Source organism: Hippopotamus amphibius, chromosome 1, assembly GCF_030028045.1.
Source record: "Hippopotamus amphibius kiboko isolate mHipAmp2 chromosome 1, mHipAmp2.hap2, whole genome shotgun sequence".
Taxonomy (NCBI): domain Eukaryota; kingdom Metazoa; phylum Chordata; class Mammalia; order Artiodactyla; family Hippopotamidae; genus Hippopotamus; species Hippopotamus amphibius.
In genome coordinates, this window is record NC_080186.1 from 33925893 (window position 1) to 33953133 (window position 27241).

The 27241-nt window shown below is 36.4% G+C and overlaps 1 protein-coding gene across 3 annotated transcripts in view; it reads right to left on the bottom strand.

The window, feature by feature from the left end:
• Positions 1-296: 296 nt before the first annotated feature.
• FOXJ3 (forkhead box J3) overlaps positions 297-27241 on the bottom strand; it is a 137222-nt gene continuing 110277 nt past the window's right edge. For all 3 annotated transcript variants that reach the window (XM_057707334.1, XM_057707314.1, XM_057707324.1), the window contains 7 exons: positions 24035-24163; positions 20492-20666; positions 17280-17696; positions 16740-16841; positions 16168-16359; positions 3568-3672; positions 297-3277 (listed from right to left, as the gene is read on the bottom strand). In XM_057707334.1, coding sequence (XP_057563317.1) covers positions 3162-3277; positions 3568-3672; positions 16168-16359; positions 16740-16841; positions 17280-17696; positions 20492-20666; positions 24035-24163 — 1236 coding nt within the window. In that variant the 3' untranslated portion in view covers positions 297-3161. The remainder of the gene's footprint in view (positions 3278-3567; positions 3673-16167; positions 16360-16739; positions 16842-17279; positions 17697-20491; positions 20667-24034; positions 24164-27241) is intronic.

Here is a 27241-nt window from a genome sequence, read left to right on the forward strand (position 1 = left end):
AATTCACTTAATCCCTCTACAACTCTAGCAGGTAGGTGTTATTCTCATTTAATAGGCACTGTAAATGAGGAAAATGAAGCTCAAAGAAATGAAATAATTTCCCCAAGTTCACCGAGCGAGTGAGATTTCAATAAACAGCAGCAATGACTCTTCTCAGGCAGCAATACATGGGACACAATCTCTGAGATCTGAAGGGATGACTGACTGCAGGCTTTCTGCTTCTGGACTAGCTCCAACCCTGTTCCCTCAACTGCAGCAAATGACACAGACGAATCAGTGTTGTAAATAGAGTTAAGATAATATATTTATTTTAAGTGCCATTCATGCATATCACTTCTGGCAGCAACAATCCTAATGACACTTGGAATATTTCTTTACAGCACTAAACAGTTACAAAGAATGGGTGCCATTCATCATAGAGGCAAAATATGAAATCGTGCAATAGCAAAACTGTAGAAACATTAAAACACTGACTGTCCAACAGCAGTACAGAGAGCAGATTGTGTTTGCACAAAAAGCCAATGCATTTTCATCACATATATACAATATAGATATGTACACATCACCCTCCGAATGAACAATATCAAAATACTCTATTCCATTTGAAATAATTCCCAGATTGATTCCCTCCCACTTCAAAGGACATCTGAGAGACATGTATTTACAAGAACACACATGAATACATTTACACTTCAAAAACTGCCACAAATGCCAGTCGGATTATTCTCCTGGACAGAGTACCCCCATTTGATTACACGCGTTTATGATTCTTTTCCCCAAAAGTCTTCAGTCAATTTAAGCCCAAGACAGAACTTGCTTTGCATGAACAACTACCACTGAGACGGCCACTAGAGGGATGCTCTGCACCGCATCAGGCGGCTTGTCTGGCGGAAGCCCGCGAGAAGGCCTGTCCCGGGCTCGCCGGCCGCATGCATCACTAGAGCGGGAGGGCTCTGGGTGGGGGCTCTGCCTCCAGGGCCATTCACGGTAAGTTTAAATCCTCACAAAGATGCGGATCGCTGCAGATCAGTACATGATGGCCACATGAGCAATCAGCGTCACACAATTTGTAAAATCATCCGTGGTTTCCACTTGAATCACTCAGTATAAGCTACTGCATTCCAATACTCAAACTGTTTAAAGTGCACATTGCTACCCACACAACCTAAAGTTTCAAGACAGCTATTTTGGTATCTAGAGAACAGTGACTTGAGCAGACTACTGAGAACCACCCCCTGTTTTTTTCAAGCTTTTACTCTGCAGGCTGCTATCTCATCTTGCTTCTGATCCATCTAAGAGGGGTCTATTGGCTGCCTTTCCAGAATCCTCTGATTTTTACTGATCCAAGGGGCTGGAAATGAGTTTCCTTTTTCACGCCAAGCAGGGTCCAAACAATAGGAACATAAAGCCCTTCCTTTCTCCCCAACCTCTACCATGGCTGGCTTCCCAGTGATTCATTCAAGGCAACACTCCATTAAAAAAATACCCACAGACGTTCACAAACTCTCACATATACACAGAGAGAAACAAAGAAGTTTGTTTAGTTCAAACAGAGATTACTCAACCACAGAATCAGTAAGGGTAATTAAAGTGACTTAATAAGCATGGCTGATAGAGACTAGAGATGCTGAAAAGCAAAAAGTGAGCAGTTAGTACTCCTTGATTTGACAGAACATATCATTTCCCCATTAGAATTCTGCCTTTTTTGGGTCTAAAGAACCAATTCAAAATCTATTCATTAAAAAAGAAATCTCATTTCTCTTAGTTTCACTATAAAACTAAGACAATCAATCCATGCAAGGTAACTGTGATATGATATAAAACAAAACAGAAAACAAACAACTAATAAAAAAAAACCCCAAGAGGCAGTATGCATTTCAAAGAAAGGAACCAAAGGCCATGCATACACAGACACACAGGACGACAGAAACAGCAGACCACTCAACAGTAACGGCACTGAAGACGGAGGCAAATAAAATCCACGTGCTGCTCTAGCCTCCTTTCAGTGCCTCCTAAGTGGAAAGAGAATGAGGGGAAAACTTGCTTTACAAACACTGCCCTGCTGTTCTGTTGCCCTAATGAACTCTGATTCAAATTCCAAAAAATCCTGTTTAGCTAATAAGTCTCAATCCGCAGGAATGCAAAGATAGAGACTATACTCATGGCAGGAGTAAGGATAAAGAGAATGACACAATCTCTCTCTGATTGTCTTGTCTGTAAACTCTTATCAAGAAAAATAATTCTGTGCTTTCACACACTGCATTTCTCCTTAATGAACCCAATAAGAGCTGAGCACTCACAGAAGATAGCAATAAATATTAAAATAACACTTTTGAATAATAAATACATAGGTGAATGTAGAGACATTGATTTGTTTAAAAAGCCAAGCAATGCCCAGCTTCTAATCGATCAAATACATTTAGAACTGGCATACAATGCAGACTTAGAACACAAATGCTGACCAGGTACAACATGAACTCTAGAATCCCCCAGGCACCAAAAAACATTTCGTCAGTCCTTCATGCTGCTCAGGAACAACATGCCCCCTTGGGCTGTCTGGAGACTATCAAACTCTGGGTTCTCTGACTTACTGAGTAGAACTTAATACTCACATTTCCAAAAAAAAGATTAAATAAGGGGAACTGGGCTTTGAAAAAAATCTATTTCCTTTCAGTTGCCTACATCAGTTAAAAGCATCTTGCCGAAAATAGCCTAATGAGGAATAAAAACTCACAGTAACTTTCTTTTCAAGACATAATAATCCAATTAGAAAAAACTGAAGCCTTTCAGTAATTTTTGTACATATATTTACACATATGCATCTACAAACTGCTTGCAGCAAAATAGGCTCTGTCTGAAAAATCAGTCTGGCACTTGTGGTCAACATCAAACTGACACAAATATGCAAAAGCTGTTCAAATCACACAACAGTTAGGAGCTACATAGGGCAGCTGGCAGGGAGACAAACATATAGTACTTGTCTGGGTCAGATAAAAGCAGTAAGTTATCCAGCTAAAATCCTTTTGATTGTCTTCAAAATAAATTTCGATAACATTGGTAAAATGATTAGCAACTCTGTTTCCTCAAATGGATTCTCTTAAACCTTTCCCTTTACTGCACAGAAAGGTGTCGCTTGGGTCTGGTGCCTTGAGAAACAAGCTCTACACAATTGAATCCCAATCAAAGTCATCCTGGATGTCATCTGGAGGCAGAGAGCGCCGCATCTGGAAGGCTTGGGAAGGCATCATGTGCTGCTGGTTCATGGCTCCGTGATGGCCTGGAAGGAAGGAAGCAACATCAGCAGTGACTTGGGACAGAAGAAAGAAACACACACCTACTGAACACTTCTTATGTGCCAGGAACTAAGAGCACATGCTCTCACTAATCCACCCAGAAGCCTCTACACGTGGCTCTTATGATGCTCATTTTATAGGTATTTTGCACCCTACCACTCTGAAGCAGGGAGTTCACCCCCTCCTGAGACAGCCTCGTTCACTGTTGGGACAACTAAAGGCTTTCAATATTAAACTCTGAGTACCAACACCAACACACCACACCTCAAATTACCTGCAATTGTTCCTGGAGTGCTGAGTGTCTGTGGGATATGAGGATAACCAGGGGGCGGCATCACTGAAGGAGGGAGATTTTGCCTGGAGTCTATGTACAAATTTCCTAGTCATATCGAAAAGAAGAAAGAAGGAAAACATAGTACCATCAGTAAAGCAAATCAAGCATAAAAATCCTAATAGAATTGTTACCTAAAACTAAATTAAGCAGGTAAAGTGAGGAAGAAAAGGGAGGGAAAAATCACTTCTTTTAAAAGATGCTGAAACCCTGCCAAAGGTGGTGTTGGATTTTCAAACATGGTGCCAGGCGGGGTGTGAATACACTGGTACTAATTCTGGCACTGCCTCTAACTCTCTGGAAGCTTGCAAGCAAGTTATGTCTGTTGTTGTTACATACCTCTTCACAGTTTAAAAGCATTTTCATATCCATTACTTCATCTGAGTCTCTCCCTAGGCCCACAGTGAAGGCAAGACAGGGATTATCCCGTCTATGGATGCGGCAACTGAGGGGCAGAAGGCTGGGCTGACTTGCCCAAAGACACATCAGTGTGACAGGGGCAAGGGCGAGAACTCAGTTCTCCTAACTCATGGGCTCCTTCCAGTAACGGTTGTCTCTATTGCCCTGATTTTCTCATCCTTAAAGCAAACCTAAGTGTGCCCTAGCTGATTAACAAAGTGACTGGAGGCAAAAAGTGATGGGAAAGATTTACATAAAGTGAAAGCTATATCAAGCAAAGGTGATTAAAAATATTATTTAGAAGATGTGTAGATGGGAAACATAGATCTCATTTAAATAGCATTTCAGAAGGTTCTTAAGTTAACATTCTTCCACTGACAGCAGCCATCAAATAGCTCCAAAATGTCAATTATGTTGCATCCTAATGCAAAATAGAAAGGGAGGGGAGGAAACATCATGCAACCTCCCACAGTAACTCCTGAGAAAGAACCACCATAACACTGGTTTACATTATATGAAATATCTGGAATTTCAAAAAGGCTATTGCCCTAAGGTATTCTTGTGTTTCACACAAACTACACTTGCATTCTAAGAATGCTGTAATCAAACTACAAAACAGCAATCATTTTCCCAGCGGAAACTAGAAAGTGAAGAAAAACCTTCCTTTTGTATTCAAGGTAGGGCACACTGTATTTGGCTGCTTACAAGTCTCCACCTGCCACTGAAAAGTCAGACTGTCCAAACTTGAGACAGTCTCAGACAATCTAATCCAGCCCTACTTCTGTTCATGTAGGTGAGGAAATCAGATGAGAGAAAATGAGAAAGAACCAGGAATAGAACCCAAGACTTCTGACTTTCAGCCACTGCCTCCCAAGATGACATGCCTTTTTATAGTAAAGTTTAAAGTCAGAACTGATCTCTTTGACCAATTTACCACACTGAAGATTTAAGAAGAAAAGAGAAAAGTTATACTAAGAAAATTTATACTAAGTTACAGCTCTAGTATATTTTTGCAGGAGAAAAAATTCTGCCAAGTGCAGAGAAGCCTTCACATTCATAGCTGATGTACCCTCTAAAGGCTGCATCAAGCTAGAGGCGCTGCAGATCTCTAAGTAATACGGTCATTCATTCACTAACAACTTCCCAGCCTCTGTCCTGCAAAATCTTAGCTTTCTTTCTACTTGTCCTTAAGAACTCAAGTCATAAGACAAAACCTGATTTTTATGGGAGATTAATCTGTTTTTATATTTCCTTTTTTTTTTCATTTCTCTTTTTTGACTTAGTAATTCTTACTTTTACTTTAAAGGAGGAGACATTTGAGAATTACAGAAGAATTATGGAAATAAAAAAAGATTATGGGAATATATAGACACCCACATTAAACAAATGGCCTTAATTTTTTGAAACTGTCACATTCATAACACTTTTATTCTCATTACTCCTCATTTTTTCCCCATGTTCTCATTACAGACTGAACAATGAGAGTCTACTTGGACTTTGTAAACAAGAAATTAACTTATAATGCAGTTTCCAAAGATTTTTGAGATCCGTAACATTTAGAATGTATGTGCTATACACCTAAAACTAATATAATATTGTAAATCAACTACACTTCAATAAAAATCTAATCACACAACATATTTCTTTAAAGTAGACTCTTGTCGAATGACCATTCATTCATTCACTCCAGAAGTATTTGTGCTAGGCACAGCTCTATGCACTAGAAATACATAAATGAAAAAGAAAACTCCCTTTTTGGAGCCTGTTCTCAGGGGATTGGGAGGGAGGAAAATGAATTAAATAGTATGTTATACATGCCACGGAGAAAAAAAAGCAGGAAGAGGGGGAAAGGAGTGCTGAACAGTAAGTGCCATTTAAGTAGGATGGTCAGGGAAGGCATCATCTGAGTAGGTGCTTTTTTTAGGGAAAAACTTGAGTAATGTGTCTATCTGTGGAAGCTCACTCAAGATAGAGGACAGAGCAAGGTAGGTGGAGGGGAGGGGAGGGGAAGGGAAAAAGAGACAAGGTCAAAGAGTAATGTGGAACCAGACTGTGTAGGGCCACAACAGGCCACTGTAAGGACTTTGGTTTTTACTGAGAAAAATGGGCACTAATAAAGGGTTTTTGAGCTGAGAAGTGATCAGACTTCCGTCATACAGAATTCCATTTATCCTGCAAAGTCCAGCTGAAATGTGTCGTTCTGTATGAAGCTTTTCTTTCTCCGCAAGGCAGTTAAGCCCCTTTCTCTTATTCCCATTGCCCTGTGGTAGAAATGTAGTCCTCATAATACTGTATTTTTTGATAGACTTGTCTCACCTATCAGGCTATCAGCTCCTTGAGATTAGGGACTATTCTGGAGTCACCTCATTATTCCTAGTCCCCACTATATAAGTCAGGCACAGGAAAGGTGTAAATAAATGTTTGCTGAATGAATGCACATCTACTTATATTTAATGACATTTAGCAGAGCATCAAACTAAGAATAGCACAACTAAGGATTTAAATATTAATGAAGGACTTAAAACACTACTGAGCATGACAAAACGTAAATACAGGTAAAGTGATTTAGGAAGAAAAGATAATACATTGTGTATTACAACATCCTTTTCTCCTTCTGCATTCCACACTAACACATTACAGCACTAACTTTCAGCATCTCTAAGAAGCCCAAAGAGGTATTTACCAAAAGGGAAGTCTTAAAGACAGATGGGACAGGGAAAGTTTGAAGGATATGGAAAGGCTATATTCTGGGAGTCAAGACCCATATCCAAATGAACTTTGTAATTTTAGGCAAGTCACTTTCTCTCTTTGGATCACAGTTTCCTTACCTGTTAAATACATGGATAAAAGCTCTCTGAAGTCCCCTCTTATACTACATTTCTAAGAAAATATGGTTAAGAATTATTGGGGGGGGGGTAGATAAGAGAAATGAGATATCTTAAAGAATGTGAAAGAGAGGGATGCAAGAAGGAGAATAAAAGTGTGACAGAAAGTAGCTAGGACTTAAAACAAAAGGAAGCAGGCTGGCATGTAAAAAACCTGAATGCTTGTGAACAGACATCAGCAGGCATGAGGTGATAGATACTTAACACCAGAGTTGATCACACGAAGTGTTGACAAAGGTCAACATGGCTTGGCAGGCCAGGGCTGGCTAAAGCTCTTTTCACTCAGAAGGAAAAGACTAAAGGCGGAAGGAAAGTCGGGAGACAAACACTGAGGGAAAACTACAGGTCTTCTTTGACTGACAGGCTGTGAATGGAGTAGCACTGAGAATAAAGAAGGAGCTGGGCGGACCCTAGAGGAAAGGGAAGTGCTGGCAATAAAAAGGAAAGAGGCAGAAAAGATTAAGAGAATCAATAAAAACCAGAACTAAATAATCAAGGTCAAGGATCAAGAAGAGACAACCACAGAAGTCTAGTAACAAAGGGAAATAACCCAGGATATGAGTCTAGAGAGAATCCAGAAGAGGTGCCTGGCTACTCTGACAGAGGACAACAGCAGATGGACAGTGTTTTTTCCAAGACCAAGAGTACCAAGTTCCAAAATCAAAAGGTACTTCTGGACCTTTCTTAGAGATCTAGGTCACAAAATTGAAGAAAGTCTTGTTTCACCATATAGCTTTGAAATTCCAGAAAAGGGAGCTACTGGTTAGCATGTACAATGGGCTTTTGAAATGGCCTTAAGACTGACCCACATCTTCTTCTACTTGTCTTTCCTAGAATTTCCTGATCTGCTGAAGGCAACAATCTGAGCAACACAAGGGCTCACCCCCAAACACACATGCATACTGATGTATATATAAACTACTCAACTTCACTTAGCACTTTTAAGGTTAACTGAAATGGTTTGAGATGATTTCGAAAAGAGAATGTGGCAGCACTTAGAAGGGCCAATTTTGGTTGAACATGGAAAGAAAGGAAGAAAGGAGAACCAAGAGACAATGGACAAAGGACGGTACACCTGGTCGAGGACTTCAAGCAAGCTTAGAAAAGTAAAAGTGATGTATCCTGAAAGGGACAAATTATGGGCTTAGAACCTATTAGGGGATCAAAGAAGGCAAGCTGTCAATGCAGAAGAACAGATTAGAAACATGAAATGGAAGAAGACAAATAAGTGAAAATACATGCTGAATCATATAGATCCTGTTACTTAAAAATGAATATAGGGAGAATTTTGCGAAGATGGTGGAATAGGAAGCACAGGAATTTGGACATAACTGCATGGGTAAAATCTATATAACTAGTTTGCAACTCTGGACTATCTATATAGAAGGTTCACAATTTGCAGAAGAAGGCTGGTTGGCAAACTGCAGTTAATTTTGGTGAATTTCAGCTCTTTGCACAGCTTACAGTTACCTATCCCCCATTCCAACCCCCACAGCAAGCAGCTGGAACAGCTTACACACACCCTACAGGAGCCAGTGTGGGCAAAAAGGGCACTGTCTATCAAATATTGTGGATCTGTGCTCTGATCACTGATTATTGCTTCTGATTACAGAGATGCAGACAAAAAGGAGGGTGGCCGTCATTGTTGCATCTTCTCCCAACGCTGCATACCCCTCTCCTCTGCCTGAATTGACTTCCAGGAGATTGAAAGGGCTACTGCCCCCTTTCCCCTCTTTCCTTTTTCTTCCTTGCTTTGGGAGCCAGACATTAAAGACTAGGACACTGAAAAACAATTGCATATACAGGGAAAGTTAGAAAGTGACCACCCATGCCAAAAGAAAAGCACAGGCTCACAGAAGACCTGAGAAGATCTTAAGTTTAAACCTTGGTTGATCCTCGGCACAAGGATAGCCTGTAACAATCAAAAAAACCAAAAACAGTAACAAAACCCTGCAAACCCTTGGGAAGGGGAAGAATCTGATTTCCACAGGTACCACATTAATAGATTCCAGTGTATAGTTTTCAACAACAATAAAAAATCACAAGTCATAAAAATAAACAAGAAAATATAGCCCATTCAAAGCAAAAACAAATCAACATAAACTGTACTTAAGAAAGACCTAATGGCAGATCTACTTACTACACAAAGATTTTAAAACAACTTTAAAGATGCTCATCTTAAAAAAGATGTGGAAAAATTTAAGAAACAATGCATGTCAGAAACTGCATTCTCTATATCTCACCCTTCTACCACTTGTACATAGAGCTAGTAGAATTACACATTATAAATGGAAATGTAGATATTTTCTAATCTAATACCACAGTTTACAGACAAAGAAACTGAGGCATAGAAATATGACCTGTCCAAGGTCATGTGCCTGTGGACACTCAGGAATAGAAGATGACAACCCCCTCCCCACCGAGATCCACTGCTGAGGACCATTATTTACTTAGCTCTGCCTCTTCCTACTATAATTATAACTGATGTCTAAGGTTCTTTATCTGCTGCAATGCCTTCTGCAATTCTCTATCTTTCTAAGCATGAGAAGAAAACACAGAAAGCATCTAAAAAATATTTTTTATTAGAAAAAATAGCGCTGAAACCTTAAGTCCAACCTCTCCTCTAAGACACCTCTTCAGTGAACCTGACTTCTAGAACATTAAGGAAGTCTATAGCTAGAAGGGACTGGGCCATCTGGTCCAACTGTCTCCTTCCCTTTTTTAAACTATGGACTAAACTTCAGATTCTATTTGGATTTCACCAGTTTTTACACTAATGTCCTTTTTCTACCTCAGGACACAACTGAGGATCCCACACTGCATTTACTCATCCTCACTCCTTAAGTCTCCACTGGTCTGCAATAGTTTCTTGCTCCTTCTTTTTCATGGACAAAAAAAAAAAAAAAGAAAAGAAAAGAAAAGAAAAGAAAAGAAAAGAAAAGAAAAGAAAAGAAAAGAAAAGAAAAGAAAAGAAACGAAACAATGCATGAACAGAATGAAATATTAACAAAGACAGAAAACATAAAAAGAAACCAGAAATAAATTCTGGAACTGGACAGCACAATAACTGAAATTAAAAATTCACTGAAGAGACTCAAAGAAGATTTGAGCAGGCAGAAGAAAGACTCAGCAAACTTCAGGATAGGCTAGGACACTGAAAATTATCAAAGCTGATTAACAGAAAGATAAAAGGCTGAAGAAAAGCAAACAGAGCCTAAGGGACCTGTCAGACACTATCAAGCAGATCAACTATGCATTGTGGGAGTCCTAGGAGAAAAGAGAGAGAAGGTGGCCAAAAGAATATCTGAACAAATAATAGCTGAAAACTTCCCAAATTTGATGAAAGACAGGAACGTAAACATCCAAGAAGCTCAACGAACTCCAAGTAAGAGGAAGTCAAAGGGACCCACACCAAGACACATTATAATCACATTTTCAAAAGCCAAAGATATAGAGAGAATCTTGAAAGCAGCAAGAGAGAAGTGACTTGTCACATATAAGGGATCCTTAATAAGATTATAAGCAGATTTCTCATCAGAAATTTTAGAGGCCAGGTAGTGGGACAATCTATTCAAGTGCTAAAAGAAAAAAAGTGTCAAAAAAGAATCCTATACCTGGTAAACGTGTCCTTTTAAGACTGAGGGAGAAATTAAGACATTCCCAGATAAGCAAAAACTAAGGGAGTTTGTTACTGTTAGACCTGCCCTGGAAGATAACGCTCAAGAGTGTCCTGCAGGAAGAAATGAAAGGACACTAGACAGTAACTCAAAGCCATATGAAAAAAGTAAAGACGTCAATAAAGGTAAATACATGGGAAATTATAGAGATAGTATTATCATAACAATGATTTTTAACTCCACTTTTTGTTCCATACATGATTTAAGAGGCTAATATGTTTTCTAAAAACTATTAGTATAAAAGCTCATATTATTGTAACTTTGGTTTCTAACTTCACATATTGTTTTCTACATAATTTAAAAGACTAATGCATTTAAAATAATTATTAGTGTATGTTTGGGGGCACACGATATAAGATGTAATTCTGAGACATCAACAACCAAAAGAGGTAGAGGTGGAGCTGAAAAGGAGCATAATTTTTGTATGTTATAGAAGTTACACTGACATAAATTCAAATTAAGAGTGTTGTAACTTGAGGATGTTAAATGTAATGCCCATGGTAACCACAAAGCCAGAGTTATGGAATATACACAAAAAGAAATGAGAAAGGAATTTAAATATTTCACTACAAAAAATCAACTAAACACAAAAGAAGACAGTATTGTGGGAAATAAGGGTCAAAAAAAGCTACAAGGCACAGCAAAGAAACAGCACAACACAGAAGTCGCTCCTTACACCAGTAATTCTTTTAAATATAAATGGATTAAACCCTCCAATCAAAAGACAAAATTGGCAGAATGGATAAGAACACATGATCCAACCATATACTGATTATAAGAGACTCACTTGAGATCCAAAGACACAAATACATTGAAGGTGAAAGGATGAAAAAAGATACTACATGCAAATAGTAACCATAGGAGGTCAGGCATTGCTGTACTAATATCAGACAAAATAGACTTTAAATTAAAAATGGTTACAAGACATGTCTTGTAAAGTCTTATTTCTTGTAAAGAAGGACATTATCTATCAACAAAAGGTGTGATACAGCAAGAAGATAGAACAATTATAAACATTTATGTACCTAATAACAGGCTACAAAACATATGAAGCAAAAACTGATAGAATTGAAAGGAGAAATAAACAGCTCCACAATTATAGTTGGTGGCTTAAATACCCATTGTCTCAATAACAGACAGAACAACCAGACAGAAGATATGCAAAAAGAGGATTTAACACAATAAATCAACTAGATCTAACAGACACATACAGAACATTCTACCCAACAACAACAGCATACACATTCTTCTCAAATGCAGATGGGACATTTTCCAGAACAGACCATATGTTAGGCTACAAATCAAATCTCAATACATGTTAAATGATATATACCATACAAAATATCTTCTCTGACCACAGCAGGATGAAGTTATAAATCAAAAATGGAAGTAGAACTGGAAAATTATCAGATTTGTGGAAATTCAACAACACACACTTAACCAATGGATTAAAGAAGATATTACAAGGGAAATTATAACATACTTAGAGATAAAGGAAAACAAAAACACATCATACCAAAACTTAAGGGAAACTGAAAAAGCAGTGTTAAGGGGGAAATTTATAGCTATAAAGACTTACATTAAAAAACAGACCTACAAAAAGAAGAAATCAAACCCAAAGCTAGCAGAAAGGAAGAAATAATAAAGATTAGAGCAGAGACAAATGAAATAGAGAACAGAAAAACATCAGAGAAAAACCTATAACATCAAAAGTTGGTTCTTTGGGGAAAAAAAAAATCACTGAAGTTGACAAACCTTTAACTAAGGACTGAGAAAAAAAAGACTCAAATTACTAAAATGAGAATTGAAAGTGGTGACATTACTACTGATTCTACAGAAATATAAAGGATAAGAGAGTTCTTTGAACAACTGTATGTCGATAAATTGGACAACCTAGAGAAAACAAATTCCTAGAAACAAAATCAACAAAGACTGAATCATGGATGAATAGACCTGTAATAAGTACGAGGATTGAATACATAATCAAAAATCCCCTGTACAAAGAAAATCCCTGGATCTGATGGCTTCACGGGTGAATTCTACCAAACATTTAAAGAATAACTAAAAGCACAGACCAATACCCCTTATGAACATTGATGCAAAAATTCTCAACAAGATAACAGCAAGATGAATTCAACACTATATAAGAAGGATTATACAAACTATGACCAAGTAAGATTTATTCCTGGAATATGAGAATGGTTCAACATATGAAAACTGATCAGTGTAATATATACCACATTAACAGAACAAAGGGGGGAAAAATCCACATGATCACCTCAACTGCCAAATGCAAAAAAGCATCTGACAAAAGTCAACACCCTTCATGATAAAAACACTCAACAAACTGGGAATAGAAGGGAACTACTTCAACATCATAAAAGCCATGTATGAAAATCCCACAATGAACATCATATTCAATGGTGAAGGACTAAAAGCTTTTCCGCTAAGATCAGGAACAAGGCAAAGATGTTCACTTTCACCATTCTATTCAACACAGTACTAGAAGTTCTAGCCAGAGCAATTAGGCAGGAAAGAAAAATAAAAGGTGTCCAAACTGAAAAGGGAGAAGTAAATTTATCTCTGTTCACAGATATAATATCATATGTAAAAATCACTAAAGATTACACACAAAAAAACTGTTAGAATAAACGAATTCAGAAAAGTAGCAGGGTACAAAATCAACATGCAAAAATTCAGTCGCATTTCTATATACAACGAACAATCTGAAAAGGAAATTACAAAAACAATTCCATTTTTCAATGACATCAAAAAATAAAATACTTAGGAATAAATTAACTTAATAACAGAGATGAAAAACCTGTACAATGAAAACTACAAAACACTGCTGAAGAAATAAAAGAAGACATACACAGAAATGCATCTCACATTCATGTACTGCAAGACTTAATATTAAGATGTAAAAGCAATCTACAGATTCAATGCAATCCATATCAAAAATCTCAATGACTTTTTTTTGCAGAAACAGAAAGTCCCTAAAATTCATATGGAATCTCAAGGGACCATGAATAGCCAAAACTATCCTGAAAAAGAACAACAAAGCTGTAGGACTCACACTTCCTCATTTTGAAACTTACTACAAAGCTACTATAGTCTGACAATGTACTGGCAGGAAGACCAATGGAAAAGAATAGAGAATCCAGCAATACAAACATATATAGTCAAAATGATTTTTGACAAGGTGTCAAGACCATTCAATGGGGAAAAGAAAGTCTTTCAATAAATGGTAACAGGAAAATTGGATATCCGCACACAAAAGAAACTGCACCCCTATATAACACCATACACAAAAATTCACTCAAAATGGATCAGTCTTACATGTAAGACCTAAAACTTTAAAACTTAGAAAAAAAACAGAGGTCAAGAGCTTCATGACAGGGAATTTGACAATGATTTCTTGGATATTATATCAAAGGCATATAGAACAAAAGAAAATAAAAAAGACACTAACAACACAGTACGAAAGAAAACAGAAGAATTGGAGAAAATATTTGCAAATCATATATCTGGTGAAGAGGTAATATCCAGAAACATAGAGAATCCCCAGAACTCAGCAACAAAAAAAACAAACCCAATCAAAAAATGCGTGAAGGACATTTCTCAAAGAAGATATAACAATGGCCAACAGGAAGATGAAAAGATGCTCAACATCATTAACCATCAGTGAATGCAAATCAAAACTACAATGAGATTCTGCTGCACACCCACTGGAACAGCTACTATTAAAAAAAAAGAAAGAAAGAAAGAAAATAACAAATGTTGGCAAGGATGTAGAGAAATTGGAACCTTTATGACTGTTAGTGGGAATGTAAAATGGTACAGCTGCTGAGAAAAACAGTATGACGGTTCCTCAAAAAATGAAACATAGAATTACCATACGATCCAGCAATTCCATTTCTGAGTATATACCCAAAATAACTGAAAGCAGGGTCTTGGAAAGATCTGTACACCATGTTCACAGCAACATTATTCACAATAGCTAAAACATGGAAGCAACCCAAGTGTTCATTAACAGATGAACAGACAAGCAAAATGTTGTATACATTATATAGGCAATAGAATATTATTCAGCCTTAAAAATGAAGAAAATTCTAACATATGCTACAACATGGATGAACCGTGAAGACACGATGCTAAGTGACAGCCACAAAAAGACAAATATTGTATGATTCCACTTATATGAAGTACTTAGAGTAGATAAAACTCAAGACACAAAAAGCAGAATGTTGGTTGCCAGGGGCTGGGGAAGGGATGAAATGGCTGGATGGGTCTTGTTGAATAAGTATAGAGTATCTGCTTTACAAAAATGAAAGAGTTATGGAGATGGATGGTGTTGATATCTGCACATTATGACATTATGTATGTATTTAAATACCACTAAACTGCACACTTAAGGATGACTGGGATGATGAATTTTGTGTTATGTGTATTTTACCACAATAAAAATAAATTTTTTGAGTATATATCAGGAATCAAAAAAAGAAGTGACAAAAGGAGAGAGAGAGAAGCTAAAGCATTACCAAAAAATAAATAAGTTTAGAGGCTTAGTATCTGGCACATAGAGAGCATTCAATAAATTCAGTTAATACTAAGTACCTCCTATATGCCAGGCATTGAATGAGGCTCTTCTATGAATATAATTTATGAAATGATAAGTCACCAAAATCAAGCAGCCACTGAGACTTTTAAGTTAGGTAAGCTATTCAAATGGAAGAAGCAAAGATGGAAGATTTCTTTTGTATCAAAAGACACAGAACTGAAGATTTCACAAAAAGGACTGGAATCTTGTGAACATGGAAAGACCAAGTATGTGAAATAAGCTAGGATAATGACTGAAGGAAGCCACTCAGGATAGACAAAGAGAGAGCTTTTTAGCATCAACTCTAAAAGCAAGACAACATACAGAAAAGAAGTCTACTTGGAGATATAAGGCATCAAGAAATTAAAAAGAAGAGAGAAAGAACTTGGATATTAAACAGAGAATGTAAACTTGAGAAAATTATAGGCACTGCAATCAGAGTAAACAAAATGGCTACAAGGGTAAAGAATAAAGGAAGAAAGTGAGATGAAAAATACAAAGCACAAATTTTGAGTTCAGAGTAAAAACATAAATGAGACTATCGTTACATATACTCTTCAAATAAACTCTGAACTTTAATTTTTTAACATTCTTAGAAGATATATAAAGTTGTGCTGATTTTCACTACAAGTCTATACAATTTAAATTGATAACACCTAACTATGTTCTTATTAAAATTAAAATGTACATATTTTTGAGACATTTTATTCTCGTTTGGTAACTTGAAAGGTTAAAGATCACAAAGGAAAGTCAATTATAAACAATAAAATATCATGTAAATCATGACAGAAAAACAGTCCCTTTTACCTCAATTTTTCTAAGATAGACCTTAAATAAATTACTTGATTTCATTCATTTCTTAGAAATAAAAAGATATAAATGGATCACTGCCATCATTAAAGACATATCAAGTTGCTCCAGACATCTACTGAATTTCATATGAATGAGGAAAAGAAAATCAAGATGATAATTAAACCTGTACCTGTTCCAATGTGTTGGGAAGGTTTTGCTGGATGCATGGCACCATGACAGACATTCTGTTGAACATTACTCTGTGAGTGGATAAGGCCAGTTTGTGTAAAGAACTGATTAAGAGAAGAACAGAGATCAGCAAATTGAACCTGATCTAAAGACCAGTTCTTGAGATCTGCCTGTCTCATACTCTCCATCAAACCTAAGAGGAAAGCATTAGAAATATAGTTAGCATGGCTCTGCAAACATTGCAAAGAAAACAGCAATTTCTTTTTCCAGCCCTCAAAACTTCCACTGGTAATCTTCTGCCCGTGCAATGAAGAATGACATTTTTTAAATTATTCAAAGCCTCATTCTTTTAAATGTGGCCAAATTTCCTTCAGAACTCTGTGACCCTCTGCTACATCAACTGGCTGAAAGGCTTAATTACGAATTTTGCAAACTGCTGTTTTTAAGCATACTACCAACTGCAAAAGAAACGCTATATAAGGAGACGCTTATTTCCACTACAAAGAAATTCATAATATATTCAAAACCTGATCACGTGTATTTGGTTATAAGTCAGAAGGAACCAATACTTACCTTGGAACTGTGAAAGATCTACATCTGACCAATTAACACTGCTGGCAATTCGACAGCTTTCTTTTAGCAAATCAAGTGTTGCATACCATTCATTTGAAACACCTATAAAAATAATATTGACAATATTATAAATCTTGGATAGCAAAAGTCTGAGCTGGCCTTATTCCTGATATTGGCCAACCTCAATCCAATTTTACAAATGGATTCAAACCCATTATATCATGTGTTGCGGCAATCTGCTCTGTAAGATAGGCAGGAAAGGTATTATTTCTCTGCATTTTACAAATGAAAGAAATTGAACCTAGAGAGGTGGCAAGACTTGCAGGGGTTGCTGAGTTTGCCTATGTTACAACAATAAACTGTAATCAAGACAGTATCCGGGTGAATTTATGGATTGAATAACTTACAACTCTAGGACTACAGCAAGGAAACACAAAAGACGATAGATGAGAAGAGTATTGGTAGAAAATATATATAAGCCCCAGATAACAGATCCAAATTCACAGTTAGCCAAACACAAGCGAGGAGACAAAAACTTACCAGAATTACAGGATACCTGTTGTGGGGGTGGAGGTGCCTGATGTGTTAACGTCTGATGCTGATGGTTCGGATGGTGCTGTATGTGTTGGTGTGGAGAGGGGTGCTGGGAGTGAGGGGACTGGAGCTGGCTGTGTTGCTGTGGGTGTGATGCTGGGTGCTGGGGACGCTGTGGATGCTGTGGTAAACCATGTGGTCGATGGGACGGATGTGGAGACGGCTGTGTGTGCATCTGGGGGTGGGACAGTGAGACTTGTGCAACTGAATTACTGCCCGTGGTGTTGAGGCCACTGCCATGACTGTTGGTCAGGCTGCTTTGGTTGCTGTGTGGGTGAGAGCTCACTGTACTGCTGGGAGAGTGCTGATAGGAACAAGAAGTGTGGGACTGCTGGGAAGATTCGGAAGGGATGTTCATCAAACCTGAAAACAGACAAAGCAAGATCACTGATGGTCAGATTTGTTTTATTTTATGACAAACATTTGCAAAATTATTTACTGAGCAAAGGTATATGCTGTCAGGAAGCAATTTTGGTTCAGTTTAACAAGTGTTGACAGAATATCCACCATTCCCTGGGCTCTGCGGCTAACAAGAAGAAACATTCTCTGCCCTCAAGTAGCTCATGGTCTAGTGGAAGAGACAGACACTTGAGGAGAGAGATTATGTCCAACACTGTAAGTTCTAAGGCAAGAGTATACAGAGGGAGTACAGAAACTCTGCTTCTTCCCTGTTTTACCTAGGAAGGGGCTTCGAAATACAGAGAAGCCTTCCTTGAAAAGGCAATACCTGGGTTGAGTCTTGAAAGATGAGTAAATGTTAAGGGAACAGTGGGAGAGGTGTTGGGTCACATTCAGGATGGTTCTCTATAGGTCTGAAGACCTTTGACAAAAGAGGAGGGTAGAAATAAAGTCCAGTTATTTCTGATCTCTTTCTCTGACTACTCCAAACACTTTAAGTCCAAGATGGCTAGAATCCTTAAGACTAAGCAAAACAAAACAGCGATCTCCACTGCTCTTTTTCATTACTCTTATAGAACATTCTTGAGACAAACACAGTTTAGGGGTTAAGATGACATATTTCTTAACACCAGAAAAGAGGAATTTAAATCTCTGCACTACAATTTACACACTGGGTAACTTCAGAGAGCTATTAACATCTCCAAGCCACAATTTCCTCAATTATAAATGGTTATGATAATAGTACCTGCTTCATAGAGTTGTTGTGAGGATTACATGCCATGGTACAAGTATAGGCTGCAGGCTTAGCTCAGTAAATATTAGCTGCTATGATGATATTGATGATTAGGCCAGGAGTGCTTAATGTTAAAGTCAAAAATAATGTATGTTTGGTTCGTAGGCAGACACTCACTTTAACAAATCTTATTTCAATATGTAGTCCTATATAACTATGCTATTTTCATATCCCAAAAGATAACTTATATAATGTTTTACTGAACCAAACAAGTTTTATTTGAATGAAATGAAAATAAAATCCCATACTATAGTGCCAGTCAATAAAAGAATCAAATTTTTTAAACGAAAATAAAAGTATTCTCATACTTGTCATTAGGAGTAAAATTATATCAGAGTACATTGTAAGATAATCTCAAAACATAATAAATTAAGGTTTTATGGGTACAAGAGTTAATAAAACTGCCTGCCTTAACCCTGGAAAAATGTCATTTATAGGGAACCTATAGGGTTATTACAATAAGATGAAAGAAAGCAATTATTTCATTATCTTTTCCAATAAAGTCCTAACATTTTAAGAGGGAACCCAGATACAACCTATACCAACATTTTAAATCCCAAATAGTTTTTAAAATAAAACAAAACAAAATATCTTTCAGAAGCCAATATGTAAAACTGATAAATGTAAAGCTGTTTTGGGGAAGCCATAAAAAGAAACCTGCTAGGTCTCCCTCTTCATCTGCACCCTTCTCTCTGAAACCTCCACAAAACCCAACAGCTCCAAAGAGAACAATTCGGAAAGCACTGATCTAGTCTAATCTTCCTCCTTGTACAATGGGGATGCTGAGGTCTAAAGACGTGAAGTTAACTCAGTTGACTTTATGGTGGAACCTGGACTAGAAACCAGAATTCCTAACAATCTTCTTTTTTTTATTAGGGTAATGAAACAGCATTACGGGTTTTAGAAATTGTCGCCACTGTTATTTCAAAGCCAGTACTTTTCTACTACGATCAGCAAAGCTGGATCTGCTTAGCAAAGTCTTATATATATTTTTTTCATACTTTTATGGAAAGAAAATTTAATATAAAATTTAAGAAAATACATGACACTTACTTTAATCAGAAAACCAACTTCCTATACAAACGACTGATATACAACAATATATATAATACTTACATTTAACATTAACTCTCATAATATCTGAAAATGATATGTACTAAAATGTAAACTCTTTAAAGGCAGGAATTTTTGTCTATTTTGTCTACTGCTATGAACAGGGAAACTCTCAGAGTTGGGGTATAAATAGTTAATCTGGCAAACAAAGCAATGCTTCAATGTTTGAGTTTCCAGCAATTTCTGACTAGTGTTCTACGGTGGAACAATAATGAGACATCTTGATCCTATCATACCACCCTGATTAAAAGTAAACCAGCAGCTAAAAGGACAGTAATACATAATAGCAACAATCTAGCATTTGGTTGCAATGCAACACTGCATCTTAACTAGTATCACTTTTAAGTGTTAAATCTGATTTAAGTCTCTTGTACAAAATAATGACCATTAAGTAATGTGTTCACTTATAAGTGCCATAAATGAAATTGCAAATTTGGTGTTACCATATTCCAATAGTTATTTCTTTGCTAACAGCAGTCAGAACAGAAAAGCAAGGCACATCTATTCTTGTGGTGCCACATTTACCAAACACTTCACATGCTAGACATCACTAATTCATCACGGCAGTCTTTCCCACATGGCGTAAATGCAGGGTCGGAATTCTTTAACACAGTGCTCCAGGACACCACTAGTGATCAAATGAAGTAGGCATGCACGATGAGACAGATTTATCTGTCATTCTTATGTTATGATAAAAACCTATACAGACTACAGTAAAGGCACAAAGAATATTCAATCCTCATCATGACGGTAATGTTCTAAGATTAAGGAAATATAACAGCTGCCATGTGAAAATAATTCTTAAAAAAATTTCAATAAAAAATTTACGAAAAAGGTATTTAAAAAAACTCACCTTGTTGACTAAGCGACTGCTCAAAAACTGACTTGTAAAGGCTCCGAAATGAGGCACTGAGATCTTCAAAATTATATTCTGAGAAAAGTAGTTGTTTGTCTCGTTCTGGAAGGTTGTACTGTGGCTGCTGTTGAGGAGTTAATGACTGAGAAACTGGTTCTGGATGATTTGTCACCTAAGATTAAAAGAAAATACTACTAACTTAGTAGCTCTATATCAGCATTGGTTTGTTATGTACCATATACAACTGAAAATATTAGAACAGTTTCTAGAATCCAAAGGAATTAACTTCCCTGTCTTTGGCTTTCCTATCATCTGTTAACTTGGGTACACATAAAGAACAGACTACAAATTAACCTAGGTCTTGAAGAATCTCAAAAATCTAATCCAACCTCCACATTTCACAGTAGGGGAAAAGAATTCAAAGAAGTTAAAGGACCTTCCCAAGGTCATAATAAGTGATAAGCTAAGCCTGGAATCCTTCCAGTTTCTGTGGAGTCTTCATCTTGATTTCCACAGAAGCAATTTCATTTCAAACTCACTATACTCTAACACTACTAACATTTCTCATTAATTTATTTAATTAATCTTTAAGTACTTAAATTCAAATACTGTCAGTACTGTGAATCAGGTTGTATGGCACTGCCCAAAGCAGCAAGGAACTTCAACACACCTTCATTTGTAAATTTTTCTTTTTCAAATGAAACTTAGCGGAAACAAGAAATGAAGGGCAAAAGACAAAGGAGATTCTGAGAAAAAGAGAATAGATCTGGGCCTTGAGCTATGCAAGGGAAAAAGAGCACCATGAACACCTAAAAATTAAGAATTTTCTCTGAAGATAGCACAACTAGAAATAAAATTAATAAAACATGATCAGCAATATATCTTAAAGATTATATCAAGTGGTGACAAACTACCATTCGGTTTAGTATTTTGAAAAATTCAGATATAAACACTGACTATAATGTATGCAGCCATTCAAAATGATGCTCACAAAGTAGTCTACAATCACATGGAAAAATACAAATTTTGTGTAGGGTAATGACTCCACCCAACTGGCACTCTGGTGACCTTACACATCTCCACAAAGGCCGCGCAGGCAAGTCTCAATGGCAGGATAATCTAAGTCTTGGAACACCCTGTGATTATCCCAGAACGTGTGATGATGAGTGATCTTAAGAGGAGCAAACTACCATCTGCTATTTTTCATCTATCTTCCTACTTGGGGGAGGCAGCCATGGGGCAGTTTCTAGTCCACCTCTCTAACTTGCAGGAATCTGCCAAGAGATAGTTTCTCATCTGTCTCCCTGTTTCCAGTGAGGAAGGGGACTTTCTTCCTTACAGCTTTAGGGTACAGCTGCAAGTTATACAACTGCTTAGGTGCTGTATGGAATTTGCTCCTTCACTGCAATGACCCATTATTTGTGCAATCTGTCATCTGTTTCCTCTGGTTTGGTCATCCTGTGAGATTTAGGGAGTTGACACCATACTCATCTGACTTATACTGTCTGCATAAGTAATAAAATTGCTGCAATGAATTTGGGCTCACTGTGTCCTTATAGGCTCAATCTGTGGACATATGATAAGCCCAACCAAACGCTCATGCTGTATTGTTGCTTAAGGAATGCTTGATGACCGCTTGATCATCCTGTTGTTAAATGGAAAAAAAAAAAAAAAGAAAAGAAAAGAAAAATCAGTCTACAATAAATAGTTTTTAACAGGGGAGTTTAATCTTCTTACATGCACTGGAGTAACAGACATGTTTGTTCTTACTCTGTAACCTGTTTCCATAAAGTCTTCTTTATTTTTTCCTCTTATGTTCTGTGATACTGGACTCTGTGTTCTTTGATTTCATTTGGTTTCAAGATTTTCTACACTCAAATTATTTTAAAACAACTTAAAATTATTAAATCTTTGCTTAGTTTGCTTCAATGCTCTAACTAGCCCTTTATATCCTGACTTCATCATTACCGAGTACTTTAATTCACAATCTGATCAACTAAATACGTAGTTTTTTTCAAGAAGGGTGCATGAAAAGAAGGGTAGAATGCTTTCTAAACTCTGTGTATCAAAGAATTAATGTCTTTTTCTTGACTACACAACTGAATGAAAATTTGGTGGACACTATTTATGATTCCAAACTATTCCCTCAATACTCTGTACAGAGTTCCATTATCTACTGGCATTTAGTATTATGGGAAAAAAATTATGATTTGTGTTTCTCTGAATGTACCTTATTTCTTCTGCTAGAGTATCTACGATTACTTGTGAAATTTAAAAATTTTTCATGATGTGTCTAGATACAGTTTTTTTTCCCATTAACTTTTCTTAAAACTAGTAAATAACCCTTTTATTCTCTATTTCTTCTGAAAACTTCTGTACCAACTATTTGAGGATACCTATAATTCACAATTCTCCATATCTACTGTATTCTTTTACATAATTGTTATTCCTCTATCTGTTTTTTCTGCATTCTCAAAAAACGTTTTATTTTTCTCCCCCCAGAGCAATGTTAATAGTTTTACAGAGTCTTCTTTCTTTTTTCCTACATTCAATGTAAACTTTAAAACTGCTCTGAGTTTTTGTTTCCCTCATGTTCTTATTTCAGGTCCCTCCTCCCCCTTATATCTTTTTTCCTGTGTAAGTTTTTACCTATGTACTCGTCTGGGAACAAGGAGTGATCTGATGAGATGAAACTTATACCATGAACCGTGTGGTGTATGGCTCTCTTGGGCTCTGTTCTGTCTACTGGGAAGGATAAGTTGCAAGATGATTTGAAAAGAAGTAACAGATAACAGAAGGGTCAGCACAGGAGCAAGGATACTCACACAGGTCCCTTTAGCAGGGATCCCCAACCCCACGCTGCTACTGGTCCACGGCTTGTTAGGAACTGGGCTGCACAGCAGGAGGTGAGTGGCAGGTGAGTAAGCAAAGCTTCATCTGCCAGTTCCTCATCGCTCCCCACTGCTTGCATTACCACATGAACCACTCCCCCCACCCCCACCCCTGGTCCATGGAAAAACTGTCTTCCAGGAAACTGGTCCCTAGTGCCGAAAAGGTCTGGGACCACTGCTTTATAGCACAGCTCTCTTTTCTAGATGCAAACTGAAAATACAAGACCGGTTAACAACTGGATACCAAGTCATCCTAACCTTTGGGGTTTGTAGAATCCCCTTCTCAGAACTACTTCTGGGAAACAAGGTGATATACATATCCTCTAAGCTGTTTTATCAAGGACTACAAAATATCATAAAACATAGTTTTAGAAGACTAAAGTAAACATTCTTTTTCTATTCCAATTTTTTTAAACTGGACATAGAAAAGATGAAGTAGACCAAAATATATAACATAGTACAATAATACTTTTGTATCTAACTTGCTAAAATGTGATAGAAATATGCTCTACTTATCTAAGCTAATGATCATTAATTGATCAGTGAGAAATATACATCTTCACTTTTTATTTGCATTTCAATTACATCTGGTTCAGTTTTAAACACTAAATAAGTACTCAACAAAGGAGTTAACTTCACCAAGACTTACCGGTGTGTAACTATGCACACTTCCAACACTGTTCAAATTAACAGATGCCAAACTCTGATCTGAGAGACTGTTGTTAAGGCTACTGCGTGGGCTATCACTGCCATCCTGATCAGTGTTGTACAATGTTACCTACAATGAAAAGCAGAGCAACATTTGAATAAGTAGTTACCAATATAAAAAATACTTTTTAAGCAACTTTACAAAAATACAACTAACCTGATATAGGGAAGGAAAACAAAATGTTACTGGTCTTTCCTTTGGTGTTTAGGTATCCCAAATCCATGTTCTACACCCTTAACTCCACGTTCACTATGAAATATTAATAATTTACTTTCAAACTAAAGGATGTATCTCATCCAGAGGTACATAAATTCAATTTTCTAAAAGGTATAATAATTAGCTCAACATTTAATAAAAGGGGATTATAACAGATTTTTACTGTTAAATATTTCCAGCATACTTATTTTTACTCAAGCTTTAAGCAAAACTTGTTTCCTTCTTTTAAAATCTTAGGCATCAAAAAAAATCATAAAATAGAATTTAGACATCACAGTGTTTATAATATTGAAAACTGGAACTTAACCATCCAACACATTTGCAGAATCATAAATATATTATCTGATATTTAAAAATAATAATAATACACTAACATATGCATTAGACATAAAAGAACTATGTATCAAACTGTTAACAATGGTCAACTGGCAGGGGGCTGGGTATTCCTGAAGACTTCTCTCACTAATAGCGTCTATTTTTTACAATGCTTGAGTTTATAATGTGCATTATCATTTTTAATTAGAAACAACAACCAAAAAGATATTTTGAAAACAGAAAACTAGCCTAACTATCCTTTAAAGTTCTATTCAGATGCTACTACCAACTTCCCTTTCTATGCTTCTACTTTTGTGGGAACAACTAATACATTTGATTTTACGGTCTAATTTTTGGCAAATTTTTATCCACTACTAGATTGTTAGCAACTTGAATTTCCCAATAAGTAATCATACGCAGTGTAGTGCTTTCTACTCAGTATACAAATAATACTTTGCTGAATTTAATGACCAATTGAGCTATCACAACCTTTGTGTCTGTGTTGAAAATGGGGTCATGCTCAATGTTCATTTGCCAAAAGAGTGCAGATATCTGGAAAACTAGGCACACATGCCTCAATACTTAAGGCAAAAACAAACTGTCTCACATTCACATCAGCCAGGAACAATTACGTGTCCAGGAACTAATAAGGGAAAAGAGTATAAGGAAAATGAGAGGAAATAAAGAAAACTATGGCAAACATTTTTTCTGGTCAATATTTCCAGTGTAAATTTCATTTAAAAAAATCAACCTTATGGGCTCTTAAACAATACAATATCAACAAATTATAAGCATCCTATGGTCATTCTGTTGGCTGCTCATTCTCTCCTGTCAATGCTCAGTTATCCATCATTCAAGTCAGAAATACTCCCCATCATCTTGGACAAATCCTCATAGCTAAGAAGGATAACATTTTTATTAAAACATAACATATTATGGAGAGTAAAATATACAAGTTATTATAGTTTGTTAATTACAAAACAGGCATACTCATGGAATCATACTCATGTAATCAACAGCAATTCTCAAACTCTGATCTTAGAACCCTTTTACAGTCTTAAAAATTATGGAGTCAATAAGCTTTTGTTTATTTTGATGTATTTATCAATAACTGTCATGTTAAAAATTAAGATAAAAATTTTCAATATTAATTTAAAAATAGCTATTACAAACTCAACTATATGTTAACATAAGAAATATTTTCTCTCAATAAATAAGTAAAATTAGAAGGGTGCCACTGTTTTACATTTTTGTAAATCTCAAAGCTTGGCTTAACTGGAATCAGCTAGATTCTTATATCTGCTTGTACATTCCATCTGTTGCAATATGTTGTTTAGGTGGAAGTACAGAAAGAAAACCCAGCATCATATATATATATATACATATATATATATATACACACACACACACGTATATAAAAGGGAAGAATATTTTAATAGACTTTTCAGATAATTGTGGGTAGTCTTTTTTTTTGATACTACACAAAAATATGACAAAGTTTTTACAGATTAGTTGCAATGTAAAATCTGAAACCATACGAATAAATTTTCATACTCTTTTACATTATAATCCACTTTCCATCTTGTACTTTGAATGGATCATTTACCCATGCATGATTTTATAACATTATGCACTGGTCATCTGGAAAATATCATTCACTAAGTTATGCAGATCTTCCAAATATTGATGTATTTCATTATACAACATCAAAACATCACACTTGTTAATATCACCAATAATCTCATTGGAAAAGTCTTTAAAGACTGTGAAGCTATCAGACTCACTGCAGTGGATATGTTTTCCAAATTTATATGTTTTGCTTAAAAGCTCAAATTTTATCATTGGCAAGAGATACTGTCAACTGTTTTCCATGAAGTGAGAGGCTTACTTTATTCATTTTCAAGGAAATATCTGCCAAATACCCAAATCTGAATAATAGTGTCAGTTCTTTCAAGTAAAATCAATGTTCCAAGAACAAAGTGGCTAGTTCAACACAAATGCTCTTCCTTGAAGCAACCGCTGTACTTCAGTATACACTGTGTTTTATGTATACTCCCATTTCATCACACAGATTCTTAAAAGCATGTGTACTCAAAGGTCACAATTTAATAAAATTATTTTTCCTGCATCACCAAGGCAATTCTTAAATAAAACTAATTTTGTTGTTGTTTTCTAAATCTGAAGGGTGTGTGGCTGTGAAGAATACAATGACTACTAGTACAATCAGATGTCACTGCCTTGACCTGTGCTAATGTTTACATATTACTGCTTTTGCTGCTTCCATGAAAACACAAAAATAAAGGAAACGGCAAATAACATTTTAGTATTATCATGGAATTCCAAAAGAGGTATTGGTTACTCAGGTGTCCACAGATCACAGAACCACTGATGTACAACACACCAGCACACCAGAAGGCCTGCTCATAAATTCTGCCAATCATCATTTACCAGCCAGTCATTAACCACCCGTACACCTCCTATTACAGGTAACCGCTATATAGACTTCTACCATTATATACAATGTATATATCCTTTTCTGTCCTTTTGCAGTAAAATTTAACTACAGGACTATGATAAAGCTTTGCTGCCTACTGAATTAGTATCAGCCTTTTATTA